This window comes from Cherax quadricarinatus, chromosome 53 (assembly GCF_038502225.1).
Source record: "Cherax quadricarinatus isolate ZL_2023a chromosome 53, ASM3850222v1, whole genome shotgun sequence".
NCBI lineage: Eukaryota > Metazoa > Arthropoda > Malacostraca > Decapoda > Parastacidae > Cherax > Cherax quadricarinatus.
The window spans coordinates 4,101,128-4,124,816 of record NC_091344.1 but is presented as its reverse complement, the minus strand read 5'-3'; the positions used below and the strand labels follow the sequence as shown (position 1 = coordinate 4,124,816).

At 40.5% G+C, this 23,689-nt stretch overlaps 1 protein-coding gene across 1 annotated transcript in view; it reads left to right on the top strand.

The window, feature by feature from the left end:
• Positions 1–23,689, top strand: part of LOC128692416 (kin of IRRE-like protein 1) — a 210,038-nt gene that overhangs the window by 128,921 nt on the left and 57,428 nt on the right. Inside the window, exons 2-5 of the mRNA XM_053781588.2 lie at positions 4,102–4,256; positions 4,452–4,529; positions 5,910–6,042; positions 21,167–21,317. Coding sequence (XP_053637563.2) covers positions 4,102–4,256; positions 4,452–4,529; positions 5,910–6,042; positions 21,167–21,317 — 517 coding nt within the window. The remainder of the gene's footprint in view (positions 1–4,101; positions 4,257–4,451; positions 4,530–5,909; positions 6,043–21,166; positions 21,318–23,689) is intronic.

Genomic DNA, 23,689 nt, shown 5'->3' with positions numbered 1-23,689 from the left:
TGTGCAACATCCATCCAATGAAAAGCAGTGGTGACATGAGTACTTTAGGAGATAAAACAAGTGTCAGAGGCCCAAGACTGTTCAGCTGTCTCCCAGCATACATAAGGGGGCTTACCAATAGACCCTGGCTATTTTCAAGAAGCTGGACATACACTTTTAAGTCAGTGCTCGACCAGCCAGGCTGTGGTCAGTATGTTGAGTTTCGTGCGGGCTGCAGTAACAGCCTGGTTGATCAAGCCCTGATCCAGCGCGAGGCCTGGTCATAGACCGAGCCACGAGGGCGTTAACCCCCGGAGTACCCTCCAGGTAGACTCCAACTTCTTACAATGAGCTCTATAGACTTGAAAAAACTTAATGTCCAAGTTAAACGTCTCAGTAAATTTTTCCTTTCTTCCATAGAGCTTCATTATTATCTGAAGCATTGTCCCTCTCAAGGGAGGTTCCTTGACAATGGTGAGGAGCTCTTGATCTAGGGAACTGGATCTGTGCTCCAATTTCCTGAATTAAGCCTGAATACCTTCCATCCCCTCGCCCCCAAATGCGCTGTATAATTCTACGGGTTTAGCGCTCCCCATGATTATAATAATTATTATAATTAAATATGGTCATGTTAGGTTACCTTGCATTAGGTTAAGCCAGGAAAAGTTAGGTTACGTAAACCATTAAAAACGTATAAATTAATTAAAATAAACAGTAAGGACCCGTTTGGCAACGCAGTGGTTAAGCAGATCCCCGAAACTTTCAACTTTGCACGAGAAAATTTTGGGTTTTGAAGTGAGAAAGCCAGCCAAGGTCGTCTCAGTTGTGTTGACCTTGGTAAGCTATCCAAATGGTAGCTGTGATTAACATTTCATTTACCATACTCTAGCCAGCTGCCTAGTGGCTTACGCACTGGCCTGGAGTTTTACGACTTGCTCACAGTGGGTTCAAACCCCAACCGTACCGTGTGTACTTTTAAATGCAAATTTAGATAATGTATACAACGAATCTGGAATTTTATAGATCAGTATTATAAGAAAGGTGAACAAACAAGTATTAATGCGAAGATTAAATCAATATTAAGAATGATATTATCTATGCATTCCATATTTAGCTTAAAGGAATACCTGAACTAATGACAGTATTCATTGTAAAAATATATAACTTTCACGTTATTTTTTTTACAGCATGCACTTCAGTTTCAAATAAAACTCACATTATAAATCATCAGAAGCCGGCAATTTTAATTTAAATGCAAATGTTGAGAGTTTCTCATCAAAAGAATTAAAGGGAATATTCTAGTAGGACCTTACTCTAAGTTTCATGACATACACGACTCTCGGTGACTTGTCCAGCACACCTGATGCCAGTTTTTGAGTTCGCAAATCACTTATAAGCGACTGCCTCTGCCGCTCCTGCTGATGTTCTTGATGTTCCTGTAATTGCTGCTGCTGTTGATGCTCTTACTCCTGTTACTGCTGCTGCTGTGATTACTGCTGCTATAGTTTCAGCTTCTGCTGCAGCTACCAATTCTGCATCTACTGCTGCTGTTCCGTCAACTACTCAGGCAGCTGCTCCTTCATCAACTGTGGATGCTGTTACTGCTGATCCTACCTGCAATTACGCTGACTAGTGCTGTCTTGACCACTGTGGCTTTGGCTGCTGTTGCTGCTGTGACCATTATTGTTAAACTTCATAGTAAAACCATCTGAACTTTTGTCTTATATTGAACTTTCCATATTTCATTGTAAAAAGTAAAATATTAGCATTAATAAAACTATTACACTCACTGCATAAATGAAAGTTGCACAAGTGCATGAGGCCTTTTTTAATATATTTAATTAAAATTTCTGTGTTAATACGCATATAAATAACAGAACTGAAATTATATCTTGAAAAAATATAAATTATCATTATTGAATAAAAAATTCTGTTCTTTGTTGGTGTAGCTGACTTAGCGACTGAAGCTGCTGCTTTGAATGTTGTTGATGTAGTTGCTGCTGTTGTGGCTGTTACTACTGCTGTAGCTGGTATTGTGTCTTGCTGCTGTAGCTGGTGCTGTGACTGTTACTGCTGTAGCTGGTACTGTGACTGTTGTAGCTGGTACTGTGACTGTTACTGCTGTAGCTGGTACTGTGACTGTTGCTGCTGTAGCTGGTACTGTGACTGTTGTTACTGTAGCTGCTGCTGTGAGCCTTGCTTGTTTATCTGCTTCTGTGACCGTTGCTGCTGCTGCCGCTCTGAGTATTGCTGTTGTTGTAGTTATTGTAGTTACTGCAGTTGCTGTTGCTTTTGCTGCGAATGTTGCTGCTCTAGTTCTAGGTGCTGCTGTGACTTGACGCTGCTATTGTGAATATTGCTGGAAGAGCTGCTGATGTGATTATTACTGCTGCTACTGTTGCTGTTGTTGCAGGCGCTGTTGTTGTGACTGTTGGTGTAGCTGGTACTGTGACTGTTGTTGCTGGTTCTATGAATTTTGTTGTTGTACAACACTTGGGTATCTTTACTGGAGAAACGTTTCACCACAGTGCCTTCATCAATCCATATAAAGAGGAATGGTGAAAAACAGGTGGCGTTTGAGGTAGTCAGTCCCTCAGCCTTGAGTCGCTCTAATCAGTCCATCAGTCTTGAAAAGAACACAGGATATGCGTGAAGAAGTGGCTTATATACTGTAAACAGGTGAGGTGAAGCAGTCCTAGGTGGAATGACGGTGGACAAATCCAAATGTGGAAGTAGGTCATGCCTAAAGCTTAGGCAAGTGAAGAATTCCCTGTACTAAGATTCCAAGGTGTTGCTGTGTCTGACAGGAATGTAGGTAAATGGTTCAGAGAACCGGCAAGTTGATAAGTTAAACACATGTGCAACACTTGGGTATCTTTGAGGAATAAATTTACCTTAGGTGTTGCACATGTGTCTATCAACTCGTCGGTTCTATGAACCATTTATTTAGATTTATTGTTGTAGTTCCTGCTGCTTTGATTATTGTTGTAGCTGCTACAGTGACTTGCTCATAGTGCTGTATGTGCTACAGTGACTTGCTCATGCTGCTGTACCTGCTACTGTGACTGTTGCTTCTACAGCTGTGAATGTTGCTACTATACTTGCTGCTGCTTTGCCTCTTGTAGCTTCTAGTATGACTGATGATGCTGTAGTTGCTGTTGTAGCTCTTATTGCTGCTGTGTCTGCTAAAGTAACTTGCTGTTATAGCTACTGCTGTGAAGTTTGCTGCTTTAATTGCTGGTGTGACTATTGGGGCTGCTGCTGTGAACTTTGCTGTTGTAGGTGCTGTTACTGTGACTGATGGTATAGCTGCTGCTGTGAATTACTCTGCTGTGAATATTGCTGCCGTAACTGCTTCTGTAAATCACTGTTTCTGCTGTGACTGTTGCTGTAGCTGCTGCTGTGACTATGGCTATAACCGCTGTTGTGACTGTTCTGTAGCTGTTGCTGTGACTGTTGCTGTTACCGCTGTTGTGACTGTTCTGTAGCTGCTGCTGTGGCTGTTGATGGTGCTGTAATTGCTACTGTGATTGTTGATGTTTTAGCAAAAGCAGTGATCTTTGCTGCTGCTCCTGCTGCTGCTGTAGCTACTACTGTGACTGCTTGCTGTAGCTGCTACTGTGACTGCTTGCTGTAGCTGCTACTGTGACTGCTTGCTGTAGCTGCTACTGTGATTGCTGCTGCTGTGAATACTTCTATTGTAGCTGCTTGTGTGACTGTTGCTTCTGCCACTGTGAATGTTGCTGCTGTAGTTGCTACTGCTGTGACTTTTGCTATAGCTGTTACTGTGACTGTTGATGCTGTAGCTGTTGCTGTTGTGTCTGTTGCTGCTGCTGTAGCTGTTAATGCAACTGTTGCTGCAGTAGCTACTGTTGTGAATGTTGCTGTGTATCTAGTTCTGTGACTGATGCTGCTACTGTTATGAATATTGCCGTCGTAGTAAGAGCTGCCACAGTGATTGTTGTTACTACTGTGACTATTAATGTTGTAGCTATTGCTGAAATATTGCTGCTGTAAAGGCTATTGTGACTATCGCTGCTACGCTTGCTTTAAGTTTGATTAGGTTTGTGAATTGGTGACTACAGTAAAATACAAGTAACACAAGGTGTGGTCACGTTGCAGGAGGGGAGAGTGACTTCAGTGAGCCAGAAATCACCTGGGGTCAGCCTAACACACACACTGCTTACTTCGGTGACGTCTCTCCCAGCAACGTGACGGCTGTAGTGGGCCACAAAGCCACACTTCCCTGTCGCGTTCTTCACCTCGGCAACAAAGATGTGAGTAGATCCTTAATGTTGTTGCAGATCCAAGTTAAAATTCGTATAAATGTCTATTATCCATGGTACTTAAGGACGATCCGTCTTACCCATATTCATAACAAATTAAAATTAGAAATGTGCGAAGTAAATATTACCCTACATATTTTCTCTGATAGCCTTCATCTTTTTCATTTCTCGGATTACTTGCGACAGGTATCGTGGATCAGGCAGCGTGACCTGCATATCCTGACAGTCGGTATCTTCACCTACACCACCGACGATCGCTTCAAGGTATTCCTCGGTCTTTTAACCAAGCTTCCAAGTATACTGTACCTCAGTGTGTCATATTCACGCTTTGAGGAATGCTTCGAGGTACAACCCACTCCCTAAATCATTCTCTTTCTCATGCCTCAGGGTATACTTCTATGTTATGCTTTAAGGTACAGACCACAGTTTTATTTCAATGTATACCTTATTCTCAGAATCGAAGTTCAAGGTATATCTCACTCTTTAAGTTGCTGCAAGGAACTTACTTTTCTGTCAAAGACATCCTACATTAAAATTTCCCATGTCTACTTTTTTCCACTACCTTGCAAAAGGGCATTGATCAGAGACATATATAACGTATGCAGTTCCCGCGAATGCAAATGAATGTATTCGTAATAATTTAATACGCAGTTATTGGTTGACTCAAGAAATCGTAATGACACGATTGCAAACAAACCGCGGGTTCAATCCCGGCCGGGGGTATGGTTTGTTTGCAATCGTGTCATTACGATTTCTTGAGTCATGTTGACGGCAGTGAAGGGACTTGAGTTCGTCACGGCCACGCTAGCTGGAGATTCGTCTGTAAAAACTTGCATTTGTGGTCACAGTGGTGCCTGTGCTAATCTTCCTATGGTGTAGAAATATACCTAGTTGGATGAATCTTATTGTGGTTAGCTGGTCTAGTGGCTAACGCGACGGGCTGGAGTTTTGAGACTCTATGACCGCGGGTTCAATCCCGGCCGGGGGTATGGTTTGATCGCAGTTATTGGTCTCTGCTTACAAGTGTTCGCTGTGACTCACGCAACAGGTGTTCTTTGTGACACTTGTAGTAAGTGTTCCAATTACTGCGACACTCGCCGCAGGTGTTCACATGAATGGCCATCTCCTATCAAGTGACGGATGTAATTGCTATAGAAAAATCATTATTTTTCATACATCATCATCCTTTTTCACCTCTCTTGCCTCCCTGTCCCATTCCTTCCACCTTATTCTACTTTCCATTGCAGTTCCATACTACTTTATCACTGTCTTACCACTCTAACATTATTCCCTCTCATCCCCCTCCTTTCCAATGAAACTTTTCATCTCCAGCATCTTACTCCTTTACCACACTCATCTTCCTTTCATTTCCCATGCTCCTCTTCTACACTGCCGCCGTTCTCATTTTCCGTCCGCAGTTCAGAATGGAGCCTCCAACATTTCTAAATAACCCACACTCCTAAATACAATATAAGCTGTATCTCGTGTTCCCTCCATCACCTTTGACTTACTCTCTCGCTGGAACGTAACTCCCTTTTCCCAAAACCTAGTTTTATCCCTTTCTTTCCCCACTAATTTATGCCTTCTCATCCACTCTTCTATCTTCATTCTTCCTCCTCTCACTGCTTTCATTTTTACCCCCAGGTGTACCACCCGCCGGACACGGAGCAGTGGGACCTAGAGATCATCCCCGTTACTTTCAGAGACGCTGGTGTGTACGAGTGTCAGGTCTCCACGAGCCCCAAAATCTCCTTGCCCATCCTGCTGGGTGTGGAAGGTAAGCACGGAGGGCCCCACCAAGTATTCTATATGAGGAAAATAAGTATGGAGGTCCCCATTTATCATGCCGAATGTGGATGTTAATCATGGTAGGTCTTATCCATTATGTTGTGTGTGGAAAATATGTAGTATGGTTCTTTATCCATCTTATTAACCATTAAAGGCACTTCTCATACTGCATACGGAAGGTACGTAGGGAGGCTTTCCAGTTATCCAAAATATACGATACGAAAAGTATGGAATAATGAACTTTACCCATCCTGTTCGATGAGGAAGAAAATTTGGGAGAATCCAACCAACGTTTTGGGATGTTGAAGGTAAATTCGAAAGTTTTTTCCCTTCTTGAGTACTCTGAGGTCAGTGGCCACGTGTGGTCATACCTGTCCTGAGCTGTCTGGGTATTAGCGTGGGGTGTTACCAAGCACCATGGCTTGTTGTAGTGTTTTAGAATCTCAGGTTAAAGTGTTGAAGAAGGAGGTTCTACTTCTTCAGGAGGAAAATACGAGGCTGAAGCTTCGCCTAGATGTGTTTGAGAGTGAGTGTGAGATAGCTGGTGCTGGTAAAGAGGAAATGCTTACCACCAGTGAGAGTGGCAGCCGCTTTAATTAAGTGGCAAGTGGTTCACAGTTCAGGAAGGAAGGAAGGTAGGTTAATAAAGAAGATGTGAAGGTAGGAAATCGATTCTCTGTTCTCCAAGACGAGTGTACTTCAGTGGTTAGTGAGGTTAAAGGTACCTCTGACTCCCCTGCTAATCAAGGTAAGAATATTCTGATTGTGGGAGACTCTCAGGTAAGATATATGGACCGTGCTTTTTGTAACAGAGATAGAAAAGTCGGACAGAGAGTGTGCCTCCCAGGAGCTGGTGTTGGTGACATAGTCAGCAGGTTGGATAATATTATGTCAGGTAATGAGATCAAGCCCATTATCTTAGTGCTGGTGGAAATGACAGGAGCTACTGGATAAGTACAGGTCAGCCACAGAAGTAATCAGGTCTAAGGGAAGGATCCCTATCATATGTAGCATCTTGCCTAGAAGGGGAGTGGGCAATGAATGGATGTCTAGGGCAATTGGTATAAACTGCTGGCTAGACAGGTACTGCAAGGAACTTGCAATCCCATTCATTGATAACTGGGACAAATTCTATGGCAAACATGATATGTATGCAAGGGAAGGGGTTCATCTCTCTGGGGGTAGGAGTGGTTGCATTAGCCAATTCGATTGAGGGGGTAATTGATGCCTTGCCTAGGATTTTAAACTGATAGATTATAGAGGCATGGGTGTTTGTGGGAAACAATCAGGCTGCAGTATTATTGTTGGAAACATCAGATATTACCAGGACACCTCAGAGATATGTTTAAAAGACAATATTCAAATTAAAGTTCCTAATAAAGGCAAAGCAACTGATCAACAAAGAGAGATAGTAGAGGGCAACGAGTGACTAGCTCCCTTAAAATAGTAGGAGTCTAAGAAATAAGGCAGATGAGCTAAGATTACTCGAAAGTGCAGGTAATATAGATATTATTGCTATAACTGAGACCTGGTTCAACTTGAAGGATAGAGAAATGCCTTCTGAATGCAGCATAAAGGGTTATAAACTATTCTACGCTGATAGGGTCAACAGGAAGGGTGATGGAGTGGTGATGTATGTCAGAGATAATTTAAATTGTTGTGTTAGACATGATATAAGAATAGAAACATCGGACACAGAATCTGTTTGGCTACAGTTTCTCGAGGGGTATGAAAAGTTAATTTTGGGTGTGATATATAGGCCCCCAGATCTGCTATGGGGCGAAATTCATAAGACGTCTATATATGAAAATGTTGTGTTATTGGGGGATTTTAACTTTAGACAAACTGATTGGAACAATTTTACAGGAAATTTTGAGTCATATGACTTTCTTGATACAGTTCAGGATTGCTTTTTAAAACAGTTTGTGCCATAACCAACTAGAGGAAACAATCTGCTTGACTTGGTTCTTGCCAACAAAGATTCACTAATTAATAATCTTGAGGTTAACAATGAACTTGGGGAAAGTGATCACAAATCACTTAGTTTCTATATATTATGGAATTACCCAGTAAACTGCAATCAAGTCTCTGTCCCAGACTTTCGATTGGCTGATTTCATGGGACTGAAAAATTACCTGGGTGGGCTTAATTGGGATGATCTGACTATAGGTCAGGTAGGTGGTGTTGGCTGCCAATATAACTTTTTCTGAGTATATTTCTACCTGCTCAATCAACTTTTGTTCCGAGTAGGGAAATTAGATCTAACAAAAACTATCCCAAATGGATGAACAATAGATTAAACTTCTCACTGGTCAAAAGAGAGGCATTTTTACGCTTATCAAAAGATGGGATGGGCAGTTAAAAAATCAATATATTCAATTAAAGAGAGAAATAAAAAAAAATTAATAAGAAAATAAAAAAAGGGATTATGAGGCTAAGGTCGCAAGGGATTCGAAGACTAACCCAAAAGTGTTCTTTCAGGTATACAGAAGTAAGACTAGAGACAAGATAGGCCCACTTAAGAGTAACTCAGGTCAGATCACTGACAGTAATAGGGATATGTGTGAAATTTTCAATTCTTACTTCCTTTCAGTTATTAGTCAGGAAGATACTAGCGAAATTCCAGAAATAAATTATGTAGAACAGGACGATAATAAACTATGCACGATTGCAGTAACTAGTGACATGGTCCTCAGACAAATAGAGAAATTAAAACCTAACAAATCCCCAGGTCCTGATGAATTGTTTGCAAAGGTTTCAAAGGAATGTAAAGAGGAACTTTGCAAACCTTCGGTTTATCTTTTCAGCATATCACTACAAACTGGCATAGTGCCTGATAAGTGGAAAATGACAAATGTAATACGTACTTATTTACAAGGCAGGTGACAGGTCCTTAGCTTCGAACTATAGACCAATAAGCCTTACCTCCATAGTGGGAAAATTTATGGAATCAATAATTGCCGAGGTAATTCGTAGCCATCTTGAAAGGCATAAATTGATAAATGAATCTCAACACGGTTTTACTAAGGGACTTTCCTGTCTTACGAATTTATCAACTTTTCTCGCTAAGGTGTTTGAGGAGGTAGATCATGGTAATGAATATGATATTGTGTATATGGACTTCAGTAAGGCTTTCGATAGAGTTCCACATCAGAGACTTTCGAGGAAACTTAAGGCAAGCGGAATAGGAGGAGAAATTTTGTCCTGGGTAGAGGCATGGTTGACACATAGGCAGCAAAGAGTTTGCATAAATGGGGAGAAATCAGAATGGGGGCACGTCACAAGCAGTGTTCCACAAGGGCCAGTGTTGGGCCCCTTGTTGTTCACAATTTACATAAACGATATAGATTAGGGAATAAATAGCGACATAAGCAAATTTGCTGATGACACCAAAACAGTGCATTAGTGCACTCCAGGATGGTTTGAATAGACTGATGCAGTGGTCGGAGAAGTGGCAGATGCAGTTTAATATAAACAAATGCGAAGTGCTAAATGTTGGATAGGACAATAACCATGCCACTTATAAACTGAATGGTGTAGATCTTAATACTACTGATTGCGAAAATGATTTAGGAGTTCTGGTTAGCAGTAATATGAGACCAAGACAACAGAGCATAAGTGTTCGCAACAAAGCTAACAGAATCCTTGGCTTCATATCAAGAAGTATAAATAATAGAAGTTCTCAGGTTGTTCTTCAACTCTATATATCCTTGGTTAGGCCTCATTTAGATTATGCTGCACAGTTCTGGTCACCATATTACAGGATGGATATAAACGCACTAGAAAACGTACAGAGGAGGATGACAAAGTTGATCCCATGTATCAGAAATCTTCCTTATGAGGATAGACTGAGGGTCCTGAATCTGCACTCGCTAGAAAGGCGTAGAATTAGGGGGGATATGATTGAAGTGTATAAATGGAAAACAGCAATTAATAAAGGGGAAGTAAATAGCGTGTTGAAAATATCCAGCCAAGACAGGACTTGTAGCAATGGTTTGAAGTTGGAAAAATTCAGATTCGGGAAGGACATAGGAAAGCACTGGTTTGGTAATAGAGTTGTGGATGAGTGGAACAAACTCCCGAGTACCGTCATAGAAGCTAAGACCTCGTGTAGTTTTAAAAATAGGTTGGATAAATACATGCCTGGGGAATGTCACATTCAGGGTTTTAAATTGTTCCAAGTAGATAGAAGTATCGGGAAGGGGGGTGGGGTGGCATTGTATGTCCGAGATCGCTTGAACTGTTGCATAAAAACGGGTATTAAGTCTGAAGTAACACATACAGAGTCTGTTTGGATAGAATTTTCAGAGGGGCATGAAAAACTGATTTTAGGAGTGATATACCGTCCCCCAAACTTAGATAGGGACCAAGGGAGACTACTATGGGAGGAAATTGTTAAGGCCACAAGGCACGATAATGTAGTAATTCAAGGAGACTTTAACTTTAGTCATATTGATTGGAATTTCTTGACTGGGAATTTAGAATCATATGACTTCTTAGAAGTAGTTCAGGATTGTTTTTGGAAGCAGTTTGTGACAGAACCTACAAGGGGAAATGATCTGCTTGACTTAGTTCTGGCAAACAATGAATCCCTTGTTAATAATTTAGAAATTTCAGAGGAACTGGGTGCTAGCGACCACAAATCAATTACATTTAGCATTGAATGGAAGTACGATAGTAGCGATAACTCAGTAACAGTCCCAGATTTTCGCTTAGCAGATTATGATGGGCTTAGAGAACACTTATCATCTGTTGACTGGGGTAACGAAGAGAGCTATCAATATGACAGTTTTCTGAACACTATACATGCTACTCAAAGAACGTTTATCCCGTATAAAGAAATTAGATCAAATAGAAATGACCCAAAATGGATGAATAAAAGGCTCAAATATCTACTAGGGCATAAGAAAGGAATTTATAGACGTATCAAAAGAGGTGAGGGTCATCTTATGAATCAGTATATTGACATTAAGAGGAACATTAAAAAGGGTATAAGAAAAGCTAAAAGGGACTATGAAATTAAAGTTGCTAGGGATTCTAAAACTAACCCAAAAAGTTTTTTCCAGGTCTATAGAACAAAAGTTAGAGATATGATAGGTCCCCTTAAAAATAACTATGGGCATCTTACTGACAAAGAGAATGAAATGTGCTCGATTTTAAATAATTATTTTCTCTCGGCTTTTACACAGGAAGACACTAACAATATTCCAGTAATTAATTTTTGTAGTAGGCTAGAAGAAGATAAATTAATAACATCACAGTCACTAGTGAAATGGTTGTGAAGCAGATAGACAGGCTGAAGCAAATTAAGTCGCCGGGTCCTGATGAGGTTTTTTCAAGGGTTATTATGGAATGCAAAATGGAACTCTGTGAACCATTAACTAATATTTTTAATTTATCTCTTCAAACAGGTGTAGTGTCTGATATGTGGAAGATGAATAATGTAATTCCTATTTTTAAAACAGGGGACAAGTCGTTACCGTCAAATTACCGCCCCATAAGCCTGACCTCAATTGTAGGCAAATTACTAGAGTCAGTTATAGCTGAGATTATAAGAAGCCATCTCGATAAGCATAGCTTGATTAATGATACTCAGCATGGATTCACAAGAGGCCGGTCTTGTCTAACTAATTTATTAACTTTCTTCAGTAAAGCTTTTGAGGCTGTTATCCACGATAAAGAGTTTGATATTATTTACTTAGATTTTAGTAAGGCTTTTGATAGAGTTCCGCACCAAAGACTGTTAAAGAAAGTGGCAGCTCATGGCATTGGGGGAAAAGTGCTCTCATGGATCGAGCCAAGGCTCACAGACAGGAAGCAGAGAGTGTCCATAAATTGGGTTAAATCCGAGTGGGGATCTGTAACAAGTGGCGTTCCACAGGGATCAGTCTTGGGCCCGTTGTTGTTTATAATATATATCAATGACCTTGATGAGGGAATTACTAGTGATATGAGCAAATTCGCCGATGACACAAAGATAGGTAGGACAATTGATTCAAATGTAGACGTTAGGGAACTTCAGGAGGATTTAAACAAACTATATTCTTGGTCAAAAAAGTGGCAGATGCAGTTCAGTGTAGATAAATGCAAGGTTCTGAAGCTCGGGAGTGTCCATAACCCTAGCACTTATAAGTTAAATGATGTAGAACTTAGCCATACAGATTGCGAAAAGGACTTGGGGGTGGATAAGTGTAAGGTACTTGCCCTTGGTAATGAAAATAACCCTCGAAGCTATAATCTAGGTGAAGTAGAGCTTGATCATACAGAATGTGAAAAGGACTTGGGAGTCATGGTAAGCAGAAATCTGTAATAAAGTTGGTAGAATTACCGACAATATGTAAAGTAAAAGGACACAAGTGCAACTAATGTGACATTTATTGTGGCAACGTTTCGCTCTCCAGGAGCTTTATCGAACCATTACAAACAATACATGGACACAGAGGGTATATAAAGGCTCAGAGTGAGGTGAATACTAGTGAGGTACCATTGTTTGTAATGGTTTGATAAAGCTCCTGGAGAGCGAAACGTTGCCACAATAAATGTCACATTAGTTGCACTTGTGTCCTTTTACTTTACAAGCAGAAATCTAAAGCCAAGGCAGCAGTGCCTTAGTATGCGCAACAAGGCCAACAGATTACTTGGATTTATCTCAAGAAGTATAAGTAACAGAAGTCCAAAAGTTATTTTGCAGCTCTATACATCACTAGTGAGACCTCATTTAGATTATACTGCTCAGTTTTGGTCCCCTTGCTACAGGATGGATATAGACTCATTAGAGAACATACAGAGAAGAATGACTAAAATGATTTACTGTGTAAGGAACCTCCCGTATGAAGATAGACTTAAAGCTTTGATAAATTAGACACATGTGCAACTCTTGGGTATCTTTATTGAGGAAACGTTTCGCCACACAGTGGCTTCATCAGTCCATACGTAGGATAAATTTGAAGAACAGGAGGAGAATGAGGTAGTCAGTCCCTCAACCTTGAGTCGATGTGTTCAGTCCATCAATCTTGAGTATTCTACTGTTAGAAGTGATCAAGGTCCCAGGACCGAAACGTTTTCTAATAAATATGTTATAGTGTTTGCTTACGTGTCTTTCTAAACCAAAATAGTAATTACACAACAATAGGGAAATCACAGAATGGGTAGGACTTGAACCCATGGATTTTTTTACAGTCGAATCTAACATCAGCAAGGCTGTGTCGTGAGTCATGATGGCGGCTTTGAGGAGGCTTGAGCCTGAGCACACCACAGTCATGCCTTTTGTGAGATTCGTCTGTAGAAATCTACAACAGTGGTCACGGTGGGCTCCACGTTTCTCTAGTGTTTAGAAATATACCTGGTTGGATACGTCTTTTTATGGCGGTATGGTCCAGTGGATGATACGCTTTTGGTCCAGTGGATGACACGCTTGTGGTCCAGTGGATGACACGTTTGTGGTCCAGTGGATGACACGTTTGTCATGGGTTCTAGCCTAATTTTTTTTGTTGTCCCTGATGGTTAAGGAGTGAAACTACAGAGGGTTCCTACCCATGGTGTTGGATGTGGATTGTAAATAGGGAGGGGCTCCTTTCAATTTTGGTTGGTGTAAAAGACAAGCGGGGAGGGTTTCAACCTGTAATGCAGACTTCGGACTTCGGAGGAACACTGCAGAAGGCCTACTGGCCCATACGAGGCAGGTCCTTATCAAAACGACATCTACCTAAAGCTACCCAAGAAATAACTCCCGTACCCCATGACACAAATCAAACCCAGCCCCTCCCACTCATATATTTGTCCAGTCTCTTCTTAAAGCTACCCAAGGTCCTAGCCTCTATCACCCCACTGGGAAGACTGTTCCACGCATCTACAACTCTGTTAGAAAACCAGTACTTACCTATGTCCTTTCTAAATCTAAATTTATCCAACTTATATCCATTATTTCTTGTTCTTACCTGGTTCGACACCCTCAGTACTTTATTAATATCTCCCTTGTTTATGCCTGTCATCCACTTATACACTTCAATGATATCTCCCCTCATTCTACGCCTCTCCAGAGAGTGGAGATTTAAGGCTTTAAGTCTATCTTCATACGGGAGGTTCCTTACACAGTAAATCATTTTAGTCATTCTTCTCTGTATGTTCTCTAATGAGTCTATGTCCATCCTGTAGTAAGGGGACCAAAACTGAGCAGCATAATCTAAATGAGGCCTCACTAGTGATGTATAGAGCTGTAAAATAACTTTTGGACTTCTGTTACTTATACTTCTTGAGATAAATCCAAGTAATCTGTTGGCCTTGTTGCGCACACTAAGGCACTGCTGTCTTGGCTTTAGATTTCTGCTTACCATGACTCCCAAGTCTTTTTCACATTCTGTATGACCAAGCTCTACTTCACCTAGATTATAGCTTCGAGGGTTATTTTCATTACCAAGGGCAAGTACCTTACACTTATCCACATTAAACTTCATCTGCCATTTTTCAGACCAAGACATTAATTTGTTCAAATCGTCCTGGAGTTCATTGATATCCTCCTCAGAGTGAATTATACGGCCTATCTTTGTATCATCAGCAAACTTACTCATGTCACTAGTAATCTCTTCATCAAGGTCATTAATGTAAATTATGAACAGGAGAGGGCCTAAAACTGATCCTTGTGGAACGCCACTAGTGACTAATCCCCATTCAGATTTCACTCCATTAATGGTAACTCTCTGCTTTCTATTGGTAAGCCATGCCTCAATCCATGCTAGAACTTTACCTCCTATACCATGAGCTGCCACTTTTCTTAAGAGTCTCTTGTGAGGTACTCTGTCGAAGGCCTTACTAAAATCCTAATAAACAATATCATACTCCCTATCACTGTCAACTGCCTCAAATGTTCTATTGAAGAACGTCAGTAAGTTTGTCAGGCAGGAACGACCTCTCGTGAATCCATGCTGAGATTCATTTATCAAGTTATGCTCTTCAAGGTGACTTCTGATAATGTCAGCTATAATTGATTCTAATAACTTGCCCACTATAGATGTCAGGCTTATTGGACGGTAATTTGAAGGAGTGGACTTATCCCCTGATTTGAATATAGGAACCACATTAGCCATCTTCCACAACTCTGGCACAACACTGGTAAGGATGGACGCATTGAATACACTCGTTAATGGCTGACTAAGCTCCATCTTGCATTCCTTAAGTACCCTTGAAAACAACTCATCGGGTCCCTTGGACTTATTTTGTTTCAGTTTGTCTATCTGTTTAATAACCATGTCCCTCGTGACAGTAATATTAGTTAACTTAAATTCATCAGGAACTAAATAATTGTTAATTACTGGAATCTCATTTACATCTTCCTGTGTAAAAACTGTCAAAAAATAGTCATTAAATAAGGAACACATTTCCAGTTCATTATCCGTCAGCTGTCCATTCCCAGTTTTCAGAGGTCCTACTTTTTCCTTCACCTTCGTCCTATACACTTGAAAGAACCCCTTTGGATTAGTCTTTGATTCATTAGCAACTCTAATTTCATAGTCACGTTTAGCCTTTCTAATCGCCTTTTTTACTTCTCTTTTAAGCTGAACATATTGGTCAGTAAGGTTAACCTCTCCTCTTCTGATGCGCCTATAAATTCCCCTTTTCTCCCCTAATAGATGCTTTAGCCTCCTGTTAACCCATTTGGGATCATTATTATTAGACCTAATTTCTCTCTGGGGAAGGTATATACTCTGGACACTGTGTACATTATTAAGAAAACAATCATAAAAGCAGATACCTTCATATTCATAAGTATGATTATCGTCAATAAAATCATTAGCTAGATAACCCCAATCAAGATTAGACAGATGTTCCCTAAGTCCATTATAATCGGCAGAACGAAAATCAGGGATTTTTACTGTATTATCATTATTCTTGCATTCCCAATTAATGCTAAAAGTGATGGATTTGTGATCACTTGCGCCAAGCTCTTCATTGATCTCCAGATTATTCACGAGTGTTTCCTTATTTGACAAGACTAGGTCTAGCAAATTATCACCCCTGGTAGGCTCAGTTACGCTCTGTTTCAGAAAACAGTCCTGAACTGTTTCCATAAAGTCACTGGACTCTAGATTACCTGTCAAAGAATTCCAGTCAATTTGACTAAAGTTAAAGTCCCCTACTATGACTATGTTACTGTGTCCAGAAGCCCTAACAATTTCGTCCCAAAGAAGTCTCCCTCTATCGTGATCCAAGCCTGGAGGTCGGTATATTACACCTAGAATTAGTTTTTCTTGACCCTCCACGAACTCTACCCAAACAGACTCTGTTACTGCTCCATCTATTTTTATACCTGTTTTTATGCAATAATTAATATTTTCTCGAACATACAATGCAACTCCTCCCTCCTTCCCATTACATCTATCCACATTGAACAACTTAAATCCCTGAATATTACACTCAGCAGTCATATCCCGACTCTTTAAATCATACCACGTTTCAGTTAATGCAATGATATCAAAGTTCCCAGCACATGCTACCAAACGTAGTTCATTAATTTTATTTCTTGCACTTCGACTGTTAGCATAAAATACCATCATATGTTTTTTCTTCTGCACATTTTTCCTATTCATCTTTGTTTTTACATCATTACCCAGAGTTACTCCATGACAGTTACTATTAAGATTCTTAATATCAGAGCATAAGTCAATATATCCATACTCATTATTTATCATTTCTAAACCCATACCTCTAACTAATCCTAGTTTAAAGTCCTAACAACCCCCTCAACCGAGTTAGCAAGAAAACCCACACCTGCCCTGGATAAGTGAACCCCATCCCTGGCATATATGTCATTTTGGCCATAGAAGTTGTCCCAGTTGTCAATGAATGGTACTGCATTATCCTTACAGTGTTTATCCAGCCAACAATTAATACCAATTGCTCTGGACAACTATTCATTACCAACACCTCTTCTTGGCAAAATGCCACATATAACAGGGCGCCCCCCCCTTCTTCCTAATTATGTCTATAGCTGTCCTGAACTTTCTAACTAAATCCTCACTTCTACGCTTGCCTACATCATTGCCTCCAGCACTGAGGCAAATAATAGGATTGATCCCATTACCGTTCATGATGTTGTCAAGCCGGCTAACAATGTCCTCCATCCCAGCCCCAGGAAAGCATACCCTCTGTCTCCTACTCCTGTCCTTCAAGCAGAATGCCCTATCCATGTATCTAACCTGGCTATCCCCAACAACAACAATATTCTTACCTTCCTTGTTGTTCGTCGTGACGATCCCAGTAATCGACTCACATTCGTCGGGTAGCACCGAGAATGCGTTGGAGGTTTCCACAGGAGTTTCCACAGCAGTCTCTTTCTTCTTCATCGTTTCTGGCTTTCCATTCGTCTTCTTGATCGTCAACTTCGTCGTCCCCTGCTGTCCAGCCACTGACCACGATCCCTTCTTGACCTGAGGACTCTAAACAGGAGGACTACTACGAATCCTCTTGTTTTCCTCGGTCAATCGCCGTATCTCCATCTTCGCTGCCCTCAATTCTTCCTTAAGTTGCTGGTAAAGTTGCTCGATGGAGGGCATCTTGGGTCAGTCCACGGGAACACACAAGACACTTCTTCACAGAGTTAAGTACAGGTCACCACTTCAGTGTTCCTCCAACAGATATATCTATTGGGCTGGAAATTTTGCGTCTGTCTACTGCCATGCAGTCGAAGGTGGTCCTTCAGAATATTGTAGGTTTGAATCTATAGAAATTGCATGATATCCATTTAAATTAGCAGAGATTGCGCTAATGACGAATAACTTTCACACAATTTGCAGCTTTGTCAATGATTGGCAGTTAAGAGTAATTGTCGAGGAGTCTATATACAAGGTATTGGAAGGAAAACAACACAACCGGGGTGACCCTGTTCTTGAGGACTTCGCGAACATATGAAGAAAAGGATTTGCTTATGACCAGACGCATATAGATGGGGGAGATAGTCGAGGCTTTTGGTAGAGTACTTATAACTGCAATAAGAATGGATTGGATGGTTGAGGTAATTAGAACTACTTGCAATAATGTTTTTAGGTAGTCATTTTTATTCTATTTGTCTGTCCGAGCTAACGTAAGGCGATTACGGTTTCTGATTGGTTGGTGGCTTAATGAGTTTGGTCTCTCATTAAGGGAAAATGTCAAGCAGCTTATAAGAGCTCTTAAAATCGCTAAATCTCTTACAGGGTTTTCTCCGCGTCATTTCTTTCACCAACATTTACGCAAGCCTGAGAGCAACGACCAGCTCGACACAGCGTAAATGACTTCATGTATTTTCTCATATTTTTGTGTCTTTTGGTATATTCGATCGTTTATTTGACGAATTTTATACGATTTTATATTTTATGCGATGATGCATGTTAATGTGTGTGTGTGAGTGTACTAACCTGTTTGTACTTACCTATTTGTGGTTGCAGGGGTCGATTCGCAGCTCCTGGCTCCGCCTCTTCGTTGATCGTTGCTAGGTCCTCCTTCTCCCTGCTCTTTGAGTTATAGTGAAGTCTGTGTGTGTGTGTGTGTGTGTGTGTGTGTGTGTGTGTGTGTGTGTGTGCGCGCGTACTTACATTAATATACCTCTATATAGTTACAGGGGTTGAGTTTCGGCTCCTGGTTCCGCTTCTGCTGGACTCACTTTCTCCTTGATTCGAGACCCTTAAAGTTATGTATGAATTCTGCTTCTACCACTCTACTCCAGATCGTTCCACTTCCTCTCCACTCTAAGTGTGAAGAAATGCTTCCTAACATCCCCGTAACTCATCTGTCCCTGACATCTAGTTGTGGTCGCAGAAGTCAAGTTTCAGCTCCTGACCCTGTTCAGATCATTCCAATTTCTGACTACCATAAGGCTGGTCTCGTCTGAGTTATTAATTTCCATTTGTACTCTCGTGTTTCTGTGTCATGTTTCTCATACAGCCTATTCCAGTCAACTCTATCAATTCCAGTTAGTAATGTTTGCCTCATTATCATGACTAACCCTTGTCACATCATAGCTCATATCTCTTACAGAATGAAGAGACAATACCAATACCTCACTGCAAAAATATGCCACTTTTCAAATCAGTATGATTTCAAATAAGAACATCAGAAAGAAAGAGCACTGCAGCAGGCTTACTGGCCCATGCTAGGCAGGTCCAAGTCACACCTGCACTGCATAGAGGACTCAACCTAGGCCTAGAGAAGTTTTTACGATAATAAACAATAATCTAAGCTTCTTTATATAACCCATAATGAATCGTAAAAATTCGTTGGAGCCAAGACGCGGTAGGCTAAGGTAAACACCCTGTATATTTCACAGAACGAACCTCAATACAACGGCAGAGAATGCCACCTGATACATACTTTTTTCTGGTAACCAAAGTGGCAGCTAATGTGGTTAAACTATTTATCAATCATTCCATCAAAATAACTATCAACCCTTCATCTTCAATCCATAACATGAAGCAGAAATACAAGAGAGAACTTTTGACTAGTGTAAGTATATATATACATTATATCGAGTGGAGGATGTGAGAGGAAGTATGTGGGAGAAACTGCTAGATCATTAAGTATTAGATTTCGTGAACACAGAAACGCCTTTAAACGAGATGATAACGACGGCTGTGTACAACACGTGGGTAAATGTGGAAATTGTTGTTTAGCAAGACACGACAAGTCAACAGCAAAAACTATCCACAGAATTGGGAGTTACTAGAAGCTGCTTTAAGTGCCATAACCGGCACAACCCCGCGAAGGTCTAATAGCTTCAGTGTGTCCATACGATTAGCTAAAAGAATAAAATCCATGTTAGGATCCGTCGTCATGTGGGCGAATAATGAACATGGAAGAGTTACAAAGCAGGCACACTAGCCCATGCTAGACAGGTCTTGCTCAAATCCAACCCATCTCACTTATATTTGTCGTACCTATTTTCTGCGTCCTGTCGCACCTTCAGCTAGAGGTGCATCAGGGTGCTACTGGTCACCTGGGTTGTGTACTTTGATATATATCCTGAACTGAACAGAAAGGTTCTTTTCAAGAGTTTGTGAGTGTCAACACTCCATTTACAATAAAGTGAAGCAGGTTTTTTCCTCTAGAAGTTTTCTAGACTCCAGATTTCTTGGCAAAATGCTTCAGTTAGGCTTAGGTGAAATCAAATCAAAGCTACGTTTTCGTTTTTAGATGTCTTAGCAGTTTCGTCCGACAGAAATTTACCTTGGTCACTTTCTAGGTTTGAGGGTCTGTATATCACTTCTAAAATTAGCTTTTCATTATCTTCGAGAAATTGCAGTCACGTTGGTTTACTCACTCTTATCCTCGTTGGTCGTGTATCACTTATTCTGTAAAACTGTGTATGGATCCTGCTTTCAATATTTCTCGTCTAAATCATCCCACTTCCTTCCTAGAGTAAAGCTAAATAAATTCTCCCTGATATTCTCGTAACTCTTAGTAAGTAAGTTTATTCAGGTATGCACAAATTCAGTTACATAGATTATCATACATAGCAGTATATGTGTAGAGAACCGTGGATAACCCAAAAAAGTCGGACAAAGTGACCTGTACCTCTTCAACTACGAACTGTCTCAGTACCACTTTCATGCCTCTTAAACAATCTGTTCGTTTTCACCTTATAAATTTTGCTGTGCACTTTGTATATCGTTGTCATGTCTTCCCTGGTTCTTCAATTCTCTAATGCCATTTAATCATTTTCTTTAGTATACATATTCTGAGACTAGTTTCGCTGCATACCTCTACAAGTCCTGCATTTTCCTAACTTAACCTAACAGATGACGGTTCCATGCTGGTGCTGCATCTGCCAAGACTGACCTGATGCATGTAGGGCCGTAAATAAGAACATAAGAACATAAGAATGTAGGAACACTGCAGAAGGCCTACTGGCCCATACGAGGCAGGTCCTTATCAAAACGATCTCTACCTAAAGCTACCCAAGAAATAACTCCCGTACCCCATGATAAGTCGTTGTTAAGATTTCTGAAAAATGCCAGACGAGCACTGACTGCAAGCATTTTTACTTTGATATGTGCCTCAGGCATCATGTTCGTTGCAATGTGATAGTGTAGCAACCGAAAATTTTACATATTTTTAAATAAAAGTTACGCATGTCTTTGTTCCAGTGCAGCAGGCGAGGATCGAGGGCCCAGCTGAGGTATACATACAGAAGGGGTCAACCATCCGACTCACTTGCATCGTCAATACCCATTCTGACAACGTCGGCGCAGTCACCTGGTTCCGCAACACTCACCCCCTCGACTACGATTCTCCCAGGTGTGTTTTTCCTACGTAAGATAAACACCAAGTAGCTATGTCTCCAGATGCTTACGTACCCAGATGTGTGTTTTTATACCGCTGAGTTTCAGATGAAAATTAGAAAAATTACGTAGAATTTATAGAAGTTTGTGAACTTATTTTTAAAGAGTATGTGGTAAGTGTTTTTTTTTAACTTTTACAAACCTTATAACTATTTTCCTAGGTATTACATATAAAAAATGAAAGAATGAATAACAAATATTTTACTATGATAATTGAAAATTAGAAAAAGAAAAAAATTCGGAGCAACTCAAATATCATTTCTGTTCTTTACCTCACTAATATTTTTCCAGCTAACAAATAAGGTATATAATGTTAGAATTCCCTAAAATTTTCTTCTTCCAGTGAGTGTATTTTAATCCATGAGTCTAGCACTTTAATAATATTGAATAAATACCACCCGTTCGTGGTTACAATACGATGTACACTGTTTGTGGAGGCTAGTACACCAAACGGGAAGTAGAATGAAATTATCTTTGAGGCCTCAACACCATCGTATGTCTTCGGATCACGGTACAACACCTAGCTCCGCTGGATGCATGGTTCTTGTAGGATTGTATGGTCCTGTGGGTTAGAGTGTCGTGGAGATTATATATATATATATATATATATATATATATATATATATATATATATATATATATATATATATATATATATATGTAAACCATACGCCGGCCGGGATTGAACCCGCGGTCAGAGAGTCTCAAAACTCCAGACCGTCGCCTTAGCCACTGGACCAGCTAGCCAAAATAAGATTCGTCCAACTAGGTATATTTCTACACCATAGGAAGGTTAGCACAGGCACCACTGTGACCACAAATGCAAGTTTTTACAGACGAATCTCCAGCTAGCGTGGCCGTGATGAACTCTAGCTCAAGTCCCCTCACTGCCGTCAACATGACTCACGAAATCGTAATGACACGATTGCAAACAAACCATACCCCGGCCGGGATTGAACCCGCGGTCAGAGTCTCTTAAAACTCCAGACCGTCCCGTTAGCCACTAGACCAGCTAGCCACAATAAGATTCTAGTGGCTAACGCGACGGTCTGGAGTTTTGAGACTGTTGTTAGGTAAGACACACATGCAACAGTTAGACAACTTTATTCCGAAACGTTTCGCCTACACAGTAGGCTTCTTCAGTCGAATACAGAAAGTAGGCAGGAACAGTAGAGATGTGAAGACGATGTAATCAGTCCATCACCCTTAAAGTCGTAGAATTTGAGGTTGTCAGTCCCTCGGCCTGGAGAAGTTCAGTTCCATAGTCAGGAACTATCTGAAGATCAAGCGACAGTGCGGAGACTTAAATACATGTGTCTTACCTAACAACCTGTCGGTATTGTATACCATTTTGAAGTTCATCTTGTCAGACACTGCAACACGTGGCATCTTGGTACAGAAAACACCTTGGACAAGCTTTTCAAGTGAGAAGTGTTGGATCTGAGAGGGACATGACCTCTCAGTGGCCTCTCACTACTACTACTACTACTACTACTACTACTACTACTATTACTACTACCCTGCACCTCTCCTTCCGACAGTATTTAAGTCTCCGCACTGTCGCTTGATCTTCAGATAGTTCCTGACTATGGAACTGAACTTCTCCAGGCCGAGGGACTGACAACCTCAAATTCTACGACTTTAAGGGTGATGGACTGATTACATCGTCTTCACATCTCTACTGTTCCTGCCTACTTTCTGTATTCGACTGAAGAAGCCTACTGTGTAGGCGAAACGTTTCGGAATAAAGTTGTCTAACTGTTGCATATGTGTCTTACCTAACAACCTGTCGGTATTGTATACCATTTTGATGTTCAGTTTTGAGACTCTCTGACCGCGGGTTCAATCCCGGCCGGGGTATGGTTTGTTTGCAATCGTGTCATTACGATTTCGTGAGTCATATATATAATGTCGTGCCGAATATGTAAAACTGGTCAATTAGCAAGAACTCATTTAAAATTAAGTCCTTTCTAAAAATTTCTCTGATACGTTTAAAGATATATTTTTTTCAGTAATGTTGATGTAAAAATTTATAATTTTGCACCAAAAGGAACTTAGAAAACTTACCTAACCTTATTATAACAAGCGAAATTTATTTTAGCCTAACGCAACTAAATATATTTTAGATTTGTTTACAATAATTTAATACTAGACAAACAGTGAAATATATTTTTTTTCGTTAGGTTCAGAATGATTTTGGCGAAATTACTGCATACACAAATTTTCACTTGTCCTATATGGCAAGATGAGCCTTGCTATTTAAGCCAAGATTGCAAGTTCTGCCTATTCGGCACGACATGTATATATATATATATATATGCGAAATAA